The 19232-nt window shown below is 38.2% G+C and overlaps 1 protein-coding gene across 5 annotated transcripts in view; it reads left to right on the top strand.

The window, feature by feature from the left end:
- The window catches only part of lepr (leptin receptor), a 275136-nt gene that overhangs the window by 93197 nt on the left and 162707 nt on the right, over positions 1–19232 (top strand). For 3 of the 5 annotated variants that reach the window (XM_039735323.1, XM_039735322.1, XM_039735319.1), the window contains exons 1-2: positions 742–1032; positions 6834–6880. In XM_039735323.1, coding sequence (XP_039591257.1) covers positions 6879–6880 — 2 coding nt within the window. In that variant the 5' untranslated portion in view covers positions 742–1032; positions 6834–6878. Of the gene's footprint in view, positions 1–741; positions 1033–6479; positions 6503–6833; positions 6881–19232 lie in introns of those variants that run through there. The other 2 variants (XM_039735321.1, XM_039735320.1) reach the window with 2 other exon arrangements.

Genomic DNA, 19232 nt, shown 5'->3' with positions numbered 1-19232 from the left:
ATACTTAAGATTATTAAAAATCTTGTTATATGTATATTTATGCCTTTTTTTTGCCTGAAGCTATAACATTACAATTTCCTTCACAAATAATAAAGTTTCTATGTACCTAATAAGATCACTGATTTCAATATGCATCCATACTTGTATCACTTTAAATTTAGATTAGTAAATATTCGTGATTGTATATTTTCTTAGATCGTATGGAGAGTACTTACGAAAGTACTCTTGAGTAGGATTTGTGCATTTTTATTTGTATTCACGTTGGCTTGCATTTTTAACTTTGTTTAATTCTCCGATTTCTTGTGTGCTGTGTTCTTACCTGGCTTTGGATTGGATTAGCTGGTGTTCCTTTATGTGTCTTGTATTCTTTGCTGCTTCACCTGAGCCTTTGCGGCCAGTCCTCAGCATCACCAGTTCGGTCGAAGTTAAGCAGTGGACCACCTCTGCTACGTCGCCTCGGCTCCATGTGTAGCGTGAGCAGTGGTTCTCGAGAAGTTCTGTACTTTAGTCTCCTAGCCGGGTGGCGATTCGTCCTCACGGGGGATGTCTTCCCCCATCGCCTGCCTCAGTCCCAACCCACCCCGAGAGTGGCTTTCTCGCCGCCCCTTTCTACCTCCGCTTGTCCTTTGGCGAGATAACGGGCAGACGCACGCGAAGTCGAGCCGCACTTAAAAATTCCCCGCGCGATGCCTGGCGCGTGCCACTCCCCTCCCCCTTCACTTTTCCCGCCCACTAAGCGCCTGACCATCCTTCACCCGTCAGCTGTCATACAGACAGCAACTTTGGACAGCAGCGTTTGTTTAATAATTGGCTGGCGCTTCCACTTAAAAAGAACGCACGTGGAGCCGAGTCTCTTGCTCAGCTAATGCGCCCTGAAAGAGCAAACAGCACGTTCATTTTGACAGATCGCGGACGCTGCGGTTTGGGAAAATAAACGGAATGAAAATTAAGCGGATGGAAGCAGCACTTTTACAAGGACGACTCACCTAGACACGCGGGGAATCACGAAGAGCCGTACGACTAGATGTCAAAGTAAGCGAATTTTCACTGAAATTACTACAAAAAAGAGGCGATTTGTTGCAGTTTCGAATGTGCTCATTAGGTGCCCTTTCCGGAGTTTTAAAATTATCAAACGATAATTAGTGTAACTTCTTGAGAAAAGATATATGCATGTTAAACGTGTACATCTGACTGAATTGTTGATTTTTTTTAATTTACGGACTCAATAAGCGCATTTCACTGGACTGGTTTCCTACAGTTGCATTAAAACGTTACCAGCGTCCATCAATCCATTCGAATGGACCAGTAGGTACCCACTCATCAGCCCACTAGCAGCGATTTAAATACACAATCACATCTGGAGCTTTGACTGCCGCAGTGTTCACACGCATCAACAAATGCCCTTTGTAAATGGCAGTAATGACTAATTTGTAATAGTATATCCCCCCACATGCGCAGTATGGGGGCGCAGTGATTTGTGGACATTTGTTGATTTGCAGGACATTGGGCTTCAGTCCCAGCTCGCGATCGTGTTCGTGTTAATTTGAATTCAGTTTATTCCTGTATAGCGCTCTCTTTATAGTGTACAGACTCAAATGATTTTCTGTAGTTTGTTTTCTCCAACCCAGGCTGCCCCCTTTCTTTCTACTGTACTGAGGTTAGATTACGTTCAACTTTATTTTATTCTGGAAAATAAACCTGTTTGGTTAAATGATGCATCCATATGTAAAATTGTGTTCTGTATGCATGCATGATTGTACATTTTGAAATACCTGGCTGGTTTCAGATCCAAACCAGATGCTGCTGCTACAGTCTTCAGTCTCCAGAACGTTAACTTGGATTATGTGGGCTCCAAAAAATAATCTCTTAAATACCAAATATTTTTGTGGCTTTGATTTGTTAAGGTGTAGCATATTCTAATCTACATTAGTACTGAACACTTGTAAAATTACTGATCATTAGTTAACAATTTAAATGTGTATTCGCTCCAAATGAGCAGGATGGCTTTTATCTATCATTAAGTCACAGGCCTGCTGTTATATTTATTATAGGTACAGTTTTATCATGGAAGGTCACCTTTTCATTATTTTGGTTTATCAGTGCTACATAGTCATAAACCATTCCTGTGTAGTTTTGGTTTTATACATAGGGTTGTTGTCTTGCTGGAAAACAAATGTTCTCTTGCATACTCCATCAGGTTTTCATCTAATGCTGAATTCATTTTACTCTATACCCTCTCAAGCTTTCCAGGGCCTGCGGCATAGAAGCATTCCCACAGCATAATGCTGTCATCACCCTGCTGCAATGTTGTGTTTTGGACCATATATATATATATATATATATATATAGCTTAGTGTGATGGCCAAAAAGCTGACATTTGATCTCATCAGACCCTAGATCCATCTTCCAAATGACTTCAGAGTTTTTCAGGTAGCTTCTGGCAAAGTAATAAAGCAGTGGCTTACTCTTCACTATTCTTCCATAAAGCTGTGACTGGTTAATGCACCCGGGCAACAGCTGTTGTTTGCATGCTTTGTCCCATCTGTAGCTTCAAACTCCTTCAGTGTTTTCATAGGTCTCTTGGTGGCCAACCCTCATTGGTCTTGTTCTTGCATAATCACGCAGTTTTTGTGTAGGGCCTGCTTGAGGCAGATTTACAGCTGTGACATGCTTTTCCATCTATTAATCCATCCATCCATTATCCAACCCGCTATATCCTATTTACAGGGTCACGGGGGTCTGTTGGAGCCAATCCCAGCTAACACAGGGTGCAAGGCAGGAAACAAACCCCAGGCAGGGCGCCAGCCCATCGCAGTCCATCTATTAATGATTTATTTAACTGTATTTTAACACATTTTCAGTCATTTGTATATTTATGTTATACACACCCATCCCCTGATGTTTCAATCCGCTTATCATTGAGTTTCTTGGAGTTGTTGTTTTGTGTTCATGGTGTAGATCAGGCTACCATACTGACTCACTAGAACCTCCGTCTTCCATATGGTGCATTTGCACTACAATCATTTGAAACCCCTTGACTCCAGATAAATGGTCTCCATTTAACTAATTTTGTGTCTTTTAAGACCAATTGAATGTTCTAGTGACAGTTTAGGTGTATTCTATGAATTGAACTATTATTTTTTTATTTTTGCAATTGATTTAGGCCACTTTACCAAGATATTATTTTGAATTTGAATATATGGATTATATTCTATGATTTTAATTCTTATTTTCCCATGCTCTATAATATTATTAATATGAAATGTAAGGTCTTAAATGGGAACTGTTGAAAGCAGGAGATGTTTTCACCTTACATCAGTTAAACTGCAGTTTTTGATTTTTGGCTAGGATGCTGCCTCAGACCCATGAGCATGGTCTTTCCATGATTGCATGAGTATTCGTCTATGGTACAGAAGTACAGTACCTAAATACATTGGTAATTTGAAATTAGAAGTGTGTGAGTAAGCACTGGTGTTTGTGTTGTAAAATACTTTCTTACACTGAAAGGACATTATCAGTGTTAATTATTCTGTTATGCACACTGTGTATAAATGTTGAGTATGTATTTACTGTTGTTGATTTTTCAGAAACCTTTATAGTAAATAGCACATCATCATCAATGACAGCAATGGAAATTAAAGGGGAATTATATTTAGTACTAAAGCCAGAAAGCATTTCGTCATGCAAAGAGTTGCGGGAATGTTGCACAAACAACAAATTCATGTAGCTGAAGCAGAAACCTTTACAACCTTTAAAAAGTATCTGGGTAAGATATTGTTAGAAGTTGGCTATTACGTAACCCAAAAACCTTAATGGATTGAATAGTCTCTCATTTTTCAAACTTATATTCTTATGAGTATAACATGTGTAAACATTTCTATTAATTTTATTGTACAGCTGGAACACTGACAGATTAAATAGGTTTAACTATTCCACTGAATCTAAAGCAAATAAAGATTATAGTTTCCTCAGAAACACGCTTTTTGTAACTTTTAGAAATGGTTAAGGTTAGTTTTAGTCTAAGATACTATGTGTAATTGCATGTCGCAGTTCTGACACACACTGCCTCCTCCATTTGCCAAGTTTCCAAAGCTTCCAAATCTTTGTTCCTGCAATTCTCTTTTTCAATGGTTATGTTATAATACAGACAGATGCGTACTCAAACATTGTGATTTTTTCCTAAACTGTGCCTACTTTTCACCTATTAAATTTTGCATTGTTATGTTATTTTACATAGCCTTTGAAGGGAGATTCCTGCCTAGTAGCAGTGTGGTGGTAAAGAGTGCATATAAGAGCTTCATTGCACTTTGCCCATAACACTATGTTATGTAAAAATTTTTTATAAAACCATCGGGTTTTGGACAAGCCAAACCATCTGCATGTTCATTCTAAGTTTACAGGGCCAATCAACACTTGCCATTATTCATATTCTGTGGTGTGTCATACACACACATATGATCAAAAATTACAGATAAAGTGCAAAAGACAAAGACTGTAATAGAGCCAAACCTCAATGACACAGATAGAAGTTTCACAAACAAATTATCAAATTTCATAGGACATGCTGAGATGCTCTTGCTGAGGATATGATAATACCTGAGTACATTTTTGAGTGAATCAAACCCACTGACACACAGTGTGTTTAATTGCACAAAATAAGGTAAATAACCCAGTTAACACAGAAACCTGGTTTCTTAAAAATCAGTGTTTACATGGGCATCTACTATTCTGGAGTCTTCCTTTGTCAAAACACTGTTGACATCATTAAACTGCACAAAAAAAAAAAGAGTTACACTTCATCATCATCCTCTGTGAATCCAAAAATAAGTATGACCCCTGTGATAGTTTTCTTGTGTTTTTTAAATATGTTTAGTCTCATTGATAATTTATTAATAGGTTTCTGTTACCAGGCACACTGCACACCTTTTTCTGCTTGGCTGTGTGACTAAGCATTGCAAAGGATTGCTGGTGGAATAATAACAATGCACACATTTTTACTTCAGTAAGATATGTGTTACGTTACTCGTTACTGTTAAAAATAATCGAGATTGTGTTGCTGAGTTCAGCACTGTATGTTCAGTTATCAACATAAATTTAGCGATTTCTGAAATTTTGAGACAGATGATTTAATCCAGGAGAAGCACTAATGGGATTGTCTGAACATTTGCCTCTGGAAATTAATTTTGTGGATGCTTCTAACCCCGGTTGCTGTGCAAAACAAATTCATGCATAGGCTGACAGAGTGTGACAGACATGCACAGAATACAAAATCCTTAAAAGTAACCTAGTTAAGAGTTTACTCGGCCACATGATTGGCCTGAGAAATCTGCTTCGGTTATCCAAGTTTCTCAGCTGCCAATAACCTGGTTTCACTAACTAAAATAAAGGTTTGCATGGAATTTTAGAAACCAGGTTTTTGTGAATAACCAGGTTATTAAGGTACATGTATCTGCACCTGTTAATACCTATCAGTCCAAAAATACATTGTGGGAATGTGCAAGCTCCATACAAACAAATATTAATAGCTGCAAAATACTTTGCTTATTGTTATTAGCCATTAGTCATGCTTTTCTTTAAAAATGAAATGACTGTATTCTTAACATGTGTACACCCTTGTTCCTTTTACATAAATGCAAATATTTATTATAAATTCAGATATCAGAAGAGTACATTTATTATGTGTTGACAGATTGCTGGAATGATGTCATTTTAAACCTTCCATTTAATTGAAACTGAATCCAGTCCTGTCCAACTGCTTGTTCTGTGGAACATAATTGCTAATGTAGTGATGAGCTGGCTGCTGCATGTTTTTATATTAAACACAAACTGTTAGGCATATGGTATATTAAGATTGATAACACCAATGACTATTCATCAAATGCAGTTTATTTTGAAACTCAATTTGGTGTTAGTCGTTTAGTCGTTGTATTGTTTTCAATTTTGCAAAACTCTGTATGTAAAGCCTTTGATACATTGAAAGTGCTTTCCTTTCATTAAATGTGCTTTGGAGAGTTATGAAATTTAGTGGCTATTGCTTGTTTGCTAGTTAAACTGGAATAAAAACATCAAATAACATTGACAGTTAAATGTCCTGTAAATTCTAAATGTTATCTTTCTGCTGAGGAATGACTTACAGATTATGCATAGGTCATGCATAGGTTAGCTAAAAAAAATTTTGCTGCTAAATGCAGATACCATAAGAGTAAAATAAATATGAAGATGTCACCAACTTTAAAAGACTGGTGTCTCATACTGGCCTAAGCAACAGAATCTATTGGGAGGGCAAAGTACTTCAATTTCTGTGTGGATCATTAATTTCTCATCATCATAAATTATAATTTCCCTACAGGCATTCTAAATGTGACAGATCATTGAATGCTTTGTCCTTTAACATAGGTTGCCAGCTATTGTTCTTTTCAATAAGAGCTATGTGTCATATTGCAGTACTGGAGAATAATAGAATGAACTGCTGTTATGTGTTCTTTCTTAGGTCATGCTTGAAGTAAGTTATGATAATTACACTAGCGAGTCTAACATGGGCCATTGAAAGTTATGTTAGTAGGAGGATAGTTACTGCATGCAATTACAATTTCAGTTTTTTTTGTGTGAATATTGCAGTTTACTACTCTTCAAATTGTGCTAATCATTTAAAAAATGTAATACATATTTTTACTAAAAGCCTATGCAAAATGTCAGACTGTTGTTTTTTTATGTAGATTCTTTCTTTTACGTATTTATTTTTTCATATTTTTATAGGAAATTCTCATTTAGCTAAATGTGTAGTAACGTGAATGTGGAGTTTGTAATTATTTAAGACTTTCATTTTTCCGTAGCTTCAAGCTGTTGCCAATGAAGTGTAAGAACCTGAAGATTAAATAATGTAAGTCATTCAGCATGTCTTCATTATGCTTTTTTTGCAAATGTTACAATGTTTAGTACTATATAATTTAGCTGTAATGTCTAATTAGAATACGATCACTCCTATTGTTAAACAATACTTTAGAATGATTTAATTTAGAAGCAGAGAATGCAGTAATTTAGTTAGACATCTATATTTTGTAAGCAGAGGTTTGGTAAAATGTTAATGTAACTATTTCATGTTTGTTAGGGAGTCCTATCTAGAAATGTTCAAAAAAGGGTACCATAAGCACAAGGGTTATGCATAAGAGCTTATAAATGTAAAGTCAAGTATGGTAAAAAAAAAACATTTCTGTTTTAGTTTATGGGCTAAAGCAAGTCCAGTTTATATTTTTATTTTTATTTGGACAAAATAAGAAGAGTTTAAACTTTTTTAGCTGCAAATGTAACCTATAGTAAAATTATAGCTGAAATATATCTAGAGAAATGAGCTGAAACTTTTTTGGCAAATCCTCATTAAGTCTTTTGACTTTCCAAAATTAGAGTGCATTTTTCTTATTGCACATAATGTATATTTCTCTGTCTCTTTCTGTTCTGCAGTAACTGCTCATTTATCTATCATTTTCCCTATTTTTCCCAACTAGTGACACTGATGGTAGCAATTAGGCTACACTTTACTTGTAGTATGAGTCTGCTAGATTATACCTATTACAGGGGCAAAGGCGGCAACACACCTTAACAAGAATATTATTAGCAATGCAGTCTTTAATAGTACAAAAATATAAAAAGACCAATGGATGAACCACAAACATAAATACAAACTTTTCCAAATGAAAAAATGAAAATGACTAATATCCAGAAATATGCTCATTTACCTTGGGCAGGGAGTTCAGCACCTGCCTTCAACTGTAACACCTATCAGGTTTGATTTTTTTTTTATACTAGAGGGCTCTGCCCCCTGCTCGCTTCACTCGCTTCAAGTTTGGTTTACCGGATATACAATTTAAAGAGATTGTTATTTTCATGGGAATTGTTACATATGCATTATTTTCACTTTTACTATAAAACTTTTGTAAAGACAATATTTGGAATTAACTTTTCAAGATCGCATTGAATTTTGATTCCGTGTTTGGACTTACATTGTGACAACGCAACGTATAACTAACTGCCTATGAGTGAATCTCGTTTCTTTCTCTCTAATACAATAAAATGATTTTCTTGAATGTTTGTCCATGCTCTTTCTCCTTCGCTTAGTCTTTGACGTGTCATCTAGAATGTATAAAATTATTGTCCTGATAAAATTTATAAGAGCTGAGAGCGCAGGAAGTGTGTCTGCCAAAAGCATTCAGACGACTGAGGTTAGATGACCGTGGTGTTGTTTGAAAATGGTTGCAAGTAGGGCGTGACTTAAAATAATCTAATACTAACATTGTCTGTCTCATGGGACTTCATACCATGCCAACGTTTTTGGAATTTTGGAATTCTCGCTGGCAACACGAATTAAAGGATCTACAAGTCTCCGACTTAAAGTTTAAATCAGAACAATTATATTCAATCTCTTTTGGCTGTTCCATTATTTCACCAAGTAATAATTTATTTCTTTTTGTGCTAATGCAATCTTTCCTATCCTTTTTTTGAGAATTTGGAATTTTCATACTTCCATTATCTCTAACCTGCTGCACATGTGTACTGCACCAACATTCTTGAATTCTTTACGACGTTCTACTTTGTCATCTACTCTTTGTCCTTTATTTAAGGCCCCGAACATGATTAATCTCTTTCTAATGGGACGCATAACGCTGCTCACATTGTGAAGGGGGGAGGGCTGAACACACGCTAAAGAAAATGCGGTTGGATCAGCTGCTGTCTTGCTGCTGCTGCTGGCGAGCTGCGTGTTCTGCTTGTCTTGCTGAGCGTTGATCATTTAAAAGCCTGTACAGCAGTTGTCCTTTTGCCACTGCGCATCTCTGCCGCTCACATTGTGAAGTGGGGGTCTGAACACACGCTAAGGAGATGCAGTCGGATCATCTGCTGGCTTACTGCTGCTGCTGGTGAGCTGCTTCTCTTACTGTGCATCGATTATTTAAAAGCCTGTACAGCAGCTGGCCTTTTGTCTCACTGTCTTGTCTCGCATGAAGTCAAAGTGTCTTCCAAGAAGATCACGTCTCGTCTCCCTACCAAGATTTTTTTTTATAATAAAGAGATTTATTCTCCAAAATCATAACATTACTTTGTTATTTAACAGATTAAATATATTATAGTAACACAGCAGATACAGCCATTTACTTCAAATGAATTATAATGAACACAAAAGAAAATAAAAATACAAGGAAAAAACATCAACAGAAAAAAAAAATAGCAAAAAAAGAGAGAATCAGGCAAAACTGGTAAAAAGAGACAAAACATCTTCTTTTTAAAATAGTTTAGAGAGTCAATCACAGTCTCAGGATGCTTATTTAGAAAGTATTAATTAACTCTTTGCCAATTTCAAAAATGTTTTTGACATATCCTTTAAGAGAGAATTAGATTTTTATGAATTTGAGATATTATAGAACAGGGGTGCCCAATGCGTCGATCGTGATCTACCGGTCGCAAAGGTAGTGCAGATAGATCGCATTGCATCCAAAAAAATTTTTTTTTATGTTAGTCTCTCAGATATCCTCCCTATGGCATTTGCCTCTTGATTGACATACATAGCGGCCAGTCTGAGATCTCTTTACTTCTAACGCACTGGTCATCCTGCACGCACGATCAAACATGCGAGCTACTGCAAAACTCCGGCTGTGATCTAGTTAGCCTTTCAATTTATATTGACTAAAGAAGGGATTTTAAAAAAAAAATTTGTTTGGGGAGGGTACGGGCTGGATGTGGAAATGGAAGAGGATTTTTTTTCTCACAATGTCACAATCGAAGTGCGTTTGTCTGATCCGTCAATCTATCAGTGCTGTTCCAAAGAAGGAAAATGTGGAAAGGCACTTTCAAACTGTTCATAAAAACTACGAAACTGACTTCCTTCCAAAAAGCGATCTGAGAAAGTGAAAGGAGAGGGAACTAAAATCGCAGTTAATCGGACAGCCGTCATTTTTCACTTGGCTGAATTCAAAAGCTCCTTGACTGCATTATTCGGCCCTACTTATTTATGCGAGTCAGCCTTTTCCCACATGAAGATTATTAAATCCAAATACTGTAGTGACCATAAATGTATTGAATTGTTATTGTGCCATAAGGGTTATTCAGTTATGCAAGGTACGACAACCTATATTTTATGTACTAGCAGAATACCCGCGCTTCGCAGCAGAGAAGTAAAAAGAAAAGGAAACATTTTAATAATGACGTAACATGATTGACAATGTAATTGTTTTGTCATTGTCATGAGTGTTGCTGGCATATATATGTATCTATACTAATAAAAGGCAAAGCCCTCGCTGACTGACTGACTGACTCACTGACTGACTGACTCACTAACTGACTCATCACTAATTCTCCAACTTCCCGTGTAGGTAGAAGGCTGAAATTTGGCAGGCTCATTCCTTACAGCTTACTTACAAAAGTTGGGCAGGTTTCATTTCAAAATTCTACGCGTAATGGTCATAACTGAAAGCTATTTTTCTCCATATACTGAAGTGGAGTTGAGCTGGATGGCCGTGGGGGGCGGAGTTTCATGTGACATCATCACATCTCCCACGTAATCACGTGAACTGACTATCAACGCAGTGCGTAGAAAACCAGGAAGAGCTCAAAAAAGCGCTGAACAAAACATGCATTATATAATTCAAAAGGCAGCGAAACAATAAGAAGCGAGCGACTGACATATACAACCATATTCATGAGTGCTGCTACTTCGGAAACAAAGCAAGGTGTAAACCTAAAGTTTAAATTCATAGACAGGCTGCCGCTGGCGTTTGTAATTTAGTGCCTGCCCATATAAGGCCGTCCGTCAGCGGCAATCCAATAGAAACACTGCCGCTAAATATTCACGAGTGAAGGATTGTGCTTATGGAGAGGAAGATGAGATGGTCAGGGTGGTGTTTGGCACAAACTCAGCGAAACTGCGAGAGAAACTTTTAAGTGCTGGGTCTTAACTAACATTACATACAGCCATGGACATCACACGAGATGGCACCAGCACAGCTGGGAACCTTCGATGCAAGAACACCAAGCGGCTCACGTGAAATGACGCAGTGCACAGACAAAAAGCAACAGTTCCAAAGAGTGCTGAACAAAAACCGAATTACACAATTGAGAAGGCAGCAAAAAAATATGATACACACAAGCATATTCATAAGTCCAGCTACTGCGGAAACAAAGCACACGGTGGAAAAAATGAATGTCCCGCTAAACAAAGACAGTGTAAAAAAAAACCCGTGCATGCAGTGTGTCGCATCTGAGATAAAGAGGAAGACGAGCTGTTTATTGATGCAGTAAGAAACGAATCGATGAATGAAACCTCTTATCTTTACAGCGATCGACAAACACAGAATGTAACTTGAACACAACACATCCTACAAATACGACCCTGATTGAAAGAAATAATGATAATCAAATCCTTGATGACCGCAGCACTCAATAACACTCACAAAACAATTACTGTATATTGACAATAATGTTACGTTATTTTTAAAATGTTCACTTTTCTTTTTCATAACTTCTTTAACACACTACTTCTCCGCTGCGAATATATATATATATATACCCCAATCTACATACTCTCAAATAGACAAGCCACACGCCATGGCGCAGTTGTAGAGGCTTCGCCTCTAGCTCCGACATCCGAGGTTCGATTCCCAAGAGGGGGTGCACCGAGTATGTATGTGCGCTTCCCATTTCATTTTACCCTCGCATCTCCTTGGTTTGGGACGTATGAAAAAATATGCGGTTAACGCAGAATAATGTGACGTTATTTTTAAAATGTTTACTTTTCTTAGCACAAGCACAGCTGAGAAGCTTCGATGCATGTACTCCATAACACATTAAAAAAATAACGCATTTAATCACACTTTCAATTCCAAGCAAAGGGGAACTTTTGTCAATGCATGATTTCCTGGTACATCGATTACACTGATGCACACATCACAGCTACAAAAATGTTAGAGTCGGAATAAAGCCCATTCCTACGGCTGATCGGAGCAAAATTTCATTTCAAAAGACTACCCGAGCGAAGCCTTGATAAAAGCATGGTTTTGTGCACACTGAAAAGCAAGCAAAATTAGATGCATTACAGAAAGCGGACTTTGTAGCTCTTACTGGGGATCATTGGACTTCCGTGACCGTTAGTAATTCTAATTACATCTAATTAAAAAATGTTCAATGATCACTCTGTTTTAGCCTAATGTACAAATTAATTTTGGCTAAGGTTACTCAGAGTTTAAAGATTAAGTTGATCAAATTACCTTTTATGTTTCTGACTTATTTTTTAAGAAGAAAAACTGCACTTTATGTTGAAATTTTGGTTATTATTATTTAAAGACAATACCATTCTGAAAATGTACTTAAAGTACTTAAACTACTACTTTATTTTTTAAGACACTATGACTCCTAAATCCTTCTCATAAGGTGTACTCTCGATTTTCTGACTGCCCATTGTGTATTCAAACCTAACATTTTTACTTCCTATGTGTAATACTTTACATTTACTGACATTAAATTTCATCTGCCACAAATCTGCCTAATTCTGTATGTTCCCTCTACAATTTCCAAATCCCTCAGTACCTCCTTAGTAGTCGTGTTTACCTCTGGGAGGTTGTCCACTTGCTCATTTGTAAACACCTCTGGTTGGATTTGGAGTGATTGTAACACCAAGGCTGCCTGAAAAATATGTAAAGATTTTGGTCTAAAATCATGTTAATTCAGTGTAATATCAGTTTTCATTGTTGTCAAGAGATTAAAATATGATTGCAAAGTAATTATTTTCTTGTAGAGAACCTCATTAGGAGATCTGGAGAACTCTCTTTAAGCAGTTCTGACACTTTTCTACCCTGTAGTTTTTTTTTGTGAGAGAGATAAGAAATAATTTGTCCTTTTTAAAACAGCCTTCATTGTTTCCCAAAGTGATCCAGTGGAAACCTAGGAGAATTAATTGGTCCCCAAAAATTAATTGATTTGATAAGAGATGAATTCTATAAGGTTTTCATCTGTTAATGTCAAGGGATTAAGATGCCAGTTATGAGTTTACTATGTAGGGTACAGTGGTCGTAGATGACTAGAGTCAAACTTAAAAGATTTGGTAGTGGGCACAAAATTATTATCAAAGAAGAAAATATTGGTTCTTGAATAACTATGATGTACAAGCAGGAGGAAGGAACATACCCTTGAATTTGGATATAAAAATCTTCATGAATCTGGTAGACTGTGTTCTGCAATGAATCCCGAAATTATCTTTGCAGTTTTAGATACTGTTGTTGAGGACCTATCCAAGACTGAGTTTTAAATGCAATTAAAATCTCCAGCTATTACAATTTTATCAGTACTCATATTAGGAACCTGTGCAAATACATTTTGTATAAATTCTCTGTTGTCCGCATTATTTTACCAGGATTACTTTGTAGTTTAATAGATTCCACTCAGCCATGACATAGCACCCTTCAGGATCAGATACTACAGTGGGATGCAAAAGTTTGGGCAACGTTGTTAATAGTCATTATTTTCCTGTATAAATCGTTGGTTGTTACGATAAAAAATGTCAGTTAAATATATCATATAGGAGACACGCACAGTGATATTTGAGAAGTGAAATGAAGTTTATTGGATTTACAGAAAGTGTGGAATAATTGTTCAAACAAAATCAGGCAGGTGCATAAATTTGGGCACCACAAAAAAGAAGTGAAATCAATATTTAGTAGATCCGCCTTTTGCAGAAATTACAGCCTCTAAACGCTTCCTGTAGGTTCCAATGAGAGTCTGGATTGTGGTTGAAGGTATTTTGGACCATTCCTCTTTACAAAACATCTCTAGTTCATTCAGGTTTGATGGCTTCCGAGCATGGACAGCTCTCTTTAACTCACACCACAGATTTTCAATTATATTCAGGTCTGGGGACTGAGATGGCCATTCCAGAACGTTGTACTTGTTCCTCTGTATGAATGCCTTAGTGGATTTTGAGCAGTGTTTCGGGTCTTTGTCTTGTTGAAAGATCCAGCCCAGGCGCAGCTTCAGCTTTGTCACTGATTCCTGGACATTGGTCTCCAGAATCTGCTGATACTGAGTGGAATCCATGCGTTCCTCAACTTTTACAAGATTCCCAGTCCCTGCACTGGCCACACAGCCCCACAGCATGATGGAACCACCACCATGTTTTACTGTAGGTAGCAGGTGTTTTTCTTGGAATGCTGTGTTCTTTTTCCTCCATGCATAACGCCCCTTGTTATGCCCAAATAACTCCATTTTAGTTTCATCAGTCCACAGCAGCTTATTCCAAAATGAAGTTGGCTTGTCCAAATGTGCTTGAGCATACCTCAAGCGGCTCTGTTTGTGCTGTGGGCGGAGAAAAGGCTTCCTCTGCATCACTCTCGCATACAGCATCTCCTTGTGTAAAGTGCGCCGAATGATTGAACGATGCACAGTGACTCCATCTGCTGCAAGATGATGTTGTAGGTCTTTGGTGCTGGTCTGTGGGTTGACTCTGACTGTTCTCACCATTCGTCGCTTCTGTCTATCCGAAATCTTTCTTGGTCTGCCACTTCGAGCCTTAACTTGAACTGAGCCTGTGGTCTTCCATTTCCTCAATATGTTCCTAACTGTGGAAACAGACAGCTTAAATCTCTGGGACAGCTTTCTGTATCCTTCCCCTAAACCATGATGGTGAACAATCTTTGTCTTCAGGTCATTTGAGAGTTGTTTTGTGACCCCCATGTTGCTACTCTTCAGAGAAAATTAAAGGAGGAGGGAAACTTACAATTGACCCCCTTAAATACTCTCATTTCTCATTATAGGATTCACCTGTGTATGTAGGTCAGGGGTCACTGAGCTTACCAAGCCAATTTGAGTTCCAATAATTAGTTCTAAAAGTTTGGGAATCAATAAAATGACAACGGTGCCCAAATTTATGCACCTACCTGATTTTGTTTGAACAATTATTGCACACTTTCTGTAAATCCAATAAACTTCATTTCACTTCTCAAATATCACTGTGTGTGCCTCCTATATGATATATTTAACTGACATTTTTTATCGTAACAACCAACGATTTATACAGGAAAATATTGACTATTAACAACGTTGCCCAAACTTTTGCATTTTGTACATTGGTTGCTACAAGTGGGATTGTTTTATGGATTAAAATTCTCACACCTCTGGTCTTCTCATTATTGCTGACCCAATCTCTTTTCAGTCAGAACTGGTCCTAAAGTGATAGGTGACTCTCCTGTAAAAACGTTATCTTGATCTTTAAGCCGATGAGGTGGGAGAATACCTTTTTTCTCTTTCGGTCATGTTTGAGACCTTTGATTTTCCAGCTTAAAAAGTTCAATGATTGATCAGAGGTATACTGCTTGTCAGTTTGTGATCTTAGGTAAGAGCAATAACTTTTTTCAGAATTCAATTTTAACACTAATGTCAAATATTTGTTGCCAGTAAGTTGCAGTTAGTGGGCTAGCACCTCAGTTGACACTTTGGGGTTAAAATAATACAGAAGTAATAACTTGCTCTTCTTCCCTGCTCTTGGAATCAATATTTTAGCTTTTGATTCCACTTCCTATGGAGAGGTATAGACATAACTGATCATTAATCGTTACTTTCAGTCTGTCTGGAAATAGAAGACTATATCTAACTTCAGGTTTTTGTAGACACTGTTTGAAGCTGTAGATGTTGAATGCTGCCCTTTTTGCAGCAGTGGCAGGAGAGAAGTCCTGGGAATATACAAATTAGGTTATTTTCAAATATGTCTCCTCCTTTTGTCTGAGATGTAATATCAAATTTTCTTTATTCTATAATTTTATTATTAAACTTTTTTAGGCCTTGTGGGATTCGATCCACAAGGGCGATAAGCAGTTGAAATCTCGATGTCGGCTTTAAAATTCTCTCACAGTTGTTCATGTCCTTTAATCCCAATATTTTTCCTTCTGTATCTATCTTCAGGTACCATGAATTTATTAACAAGCCCACTGCATTTGGATTCTAGGGCAGTTATTCTTTTATCGGCAGCAGATGTAATTTGTTCTGTCTCCTCATTGCGAGCATTTGGTTAATTTATTCCAGGTCAGCCCTGATTACTTTGATTTTTTTCCTCTATGCTTTTGTCGATTTTTGCTGATTTCTTTCAACTTAAAATTGAAATTATTGCTTGAACATATCTCCATATTCTTAAAACTTTGGCTCAGTTTGTCAGTTCTACCTTGCATATCCACCCCACGTTTGATCATCAATGAGTTCATCTCAGTAACCTCATCCATGCATTACATACCATTTTCCCCATTGTGCCCACTATACTCTAATGGTATCATATTACCAGATGGAATAGAGGTTGTTGAAGAACAGGGGGTGTCTGTTATGGTAACTAGTGGAGACAAGGCCCACACGGTTTTGTTTTACTGTTTGAAAATTCATGCTTCCAATATCAGCCTCAGGCCCAGTTTCAATGGGGGAGCAAACTGGATGCTTCAACAGAAGATCCCAGCTGATCAGGGCCTTAGTCTCTCTCCTCAACCTCAGTCTGCAGTAAGCCATATCGTGTACTTGACTATAAACTTGAGGCTGACTTAGATTTAAACATATTTTTAAATGTTTTTTCACTTTCTTTGCGGTCTTTTTCCCTTTGATTTCTTCTTCATATTGCACATATCTCTTGGTTCAGTTCTGCTTAACTTAGTAAAACACATGATATCTTAAATGCAGAAAAAAAGAAGAAAACACTTCTGCCAGTGGAGCTCAGACATCCATCTCACACAAATGGAAATTACTTAATAGATTAGGATTAGATATGTTAATTCCTTGAACTTCTGGCTAGAAAAATCAATGAACCATGTATTGCTAAAATCCTTTCCCTTCCTCTGGAGAACAATGCCAATTTTCACATAATAAACCTTTATGGGTCAAATATCCCTAAGTCATTTTGATGCCTTAAATCAAATGTATTCACTAACAAATTCCAGCCAACCTATCACCCACACTTCAATGGCTTCTCTACTCATTTATTTGACTTTAACTGCTGGTTGGAGTTTTGCTCTGATGGTTTTTGAGTACAGTCCTTTTTCTTGTTTATATACCCATTGAATCTCATGGACTATATTTTTGATTCAGTGTGTGTATTTGGGGAGGACCTAGGGTTGGAGATTGAGTTGGAATTTCATCTGGCTTTTTGCCATCACATGTGTTGTAAATAAATGCTTTCAAGTCAACACAGGTTGTAAAACCACAAATGTGGAATGTATTTTATGCTACGAGACATAATGGCAATACATAAGAATAAAAAAGTAATTTGTACTTTTATGAACATAGAACTTTTTGCTATGGATGATTTTTGCACTGTATAATTTCTGTTTCACATATAGGTGAATTGTATTCTATACCTTCAAAATATTTTAAATTATCAAGATCTAGAGGTGAGTTAGTATCAGTTTTTTACTGGTACCATTTGCTGAATGCTTAAGATCTTCCCATCCCTATGTGACACACATGAATGTATGCCTCTGATTTATAACACTGTGAAAGAAATTTTGTGTTACTTTATTTGCTTTTTTATCTTCAGTTTGTTTAGTTTAGGGAAACCTCTCCATAAATCCTCTGCATAAATCTTTCTATTATAATAAAAAAATTCTGGGACAAGACGAGAGTTTTTAGCCTAGGACGAGACATGACTTTTGCAGAGATACTTTCACGTCCCACAAAACGAGACTTTGTGCCAAGAGATTTAACCATGCCCGGGGCCAGAAATAAAAGACAAAGAGCAGATGACAAAGTAGAACGACGTAAAGAATTCAAAAACTTTAGTGCAATACACATGCAGAGCAGGTTAGAGATAATCGAGTCAAGTCAAGTTGGGTAGCATGCACTGGTACAGTGCATCCCTGGCACCCTCTACACGATGAAACAACTCTGGACCCCGCTTTGCAACCCCCCAGGCAGACGTACGGTCCAGTCCCACCCTGCGGAAATGACCCTCTATCTGCCGCAGCCAGGAGTTAAGTGGGCAACCCCTTGGCCTGGTCCAGCCACTTGTGTCCCCAACAATGAGGGTCTTACGAGCCGGATCACCCTCGGTGAAACGCGCCACATGGCCGTAGTGCCATAACTGATGCTCCCTCACAATGCAGGTAATGTGCCTCATTTGGGACTCCGCGAGCAACACAAAGTCAAACCAAAGGTACCCAAGGATTTTCCGGAGAGACACAGTACCAAAGGAGTCCAGTCTTCATCTCACGTCACTGGGTAGCGTCCATGTCTCGCAACCATATAGCAAGACAGGAAGCACCAGGACTCTAAAGACTTGGACCTTCGTCCTGTTGCATAGATATCGGGAGCAGCACACACCCCTTTCCAGCGACCTCATGACCCCCCCATGCTCTCCCAATCCATCTACTGACTTCATAGGAAGAGTCACCAGAGACATGAATGTCACTGCCAAGGTAAGTAAACCTCTCGATGAGGTTGACACTCTCTCTGCAAAAAGACACACTGCTGATGGCTGTGCCCAAGAGGTCATTAAAGGCCTGGATCTTGGTTTTTATCCAGGACACTCGCAAGCCCAGACACTCAGACTCCTCACTCAGTCTCTTGAGCGCCCCAATCAGAGCCCCAATTGACTCCACGAAGGTCACAGCATTGTCAGCAAAGTCAAGATCTGTGAATTTTTCTTCACCAACAGATGCCTCACAGCCGCTGGGCCCCACGACCCTGCCCAAAATCCAGCAAACACTGAACAGCGTTGGAGCAAAAACACACCCCGGTGAACCTCAGAATCAACTGGGAAAAACAGAGGTCCTGCCCAGCACTCACAGTACAAGTATACAGGCCGGCCTTGATATCCAGCAACCTCAAGGGGATCCCGAGAACCCTCAGGATGTCCCACGGGGCAGCTTGATCAAATGAGTCGAACGCTTTACGTTTACTCTGCCGATATTTGTGTTTGCGCTCCATGAGAACCCTCAGTACCAGGATGCGGTCGATGGTAGACTTCTTAGGTGTAAAACCAGACTGTTCCGGTCGCTGGTAGGTGAGCAAGTGATCACGGATCCTATTGAGGATGACCCTAGCGAGGACTTTACCCTCGAGAGCAGTGTTAGCCCCCTGTAGTTGCTGCAATCCAGGTGATCACCCTTCCCTTTCCAGATAGGGACGACAAGTCCCATTTTCCAGTCATTTGGGATGATGCCATTCTCCCAAATGGAAGCAAAGATTGCTTGCAATGCCAGGAGGACAGCCTTACAAGCAGCCTGGAGAAG

This window comes from Polypterus senegalus, chromosome 14 (genome assembly GCF_016835505.1).
Source record: "Polypterus senegalus isolate Bchr_013 chromosome 14, ASM1683550v1, whole genome shotgun sequence".
In the NCBI taxonomy this organism is placed as follows: domain Eukaryota; kingdom Metazoa; phylum Chordata; class Cladistia; order Polypteriformes; family Polypteridae; genus Polypterus; species Polypterus senegalus.
Note: the sequence above shows the minus strand (reverse complement) of the source record. Positions and strands in the feature narration are given on the sequence as shown.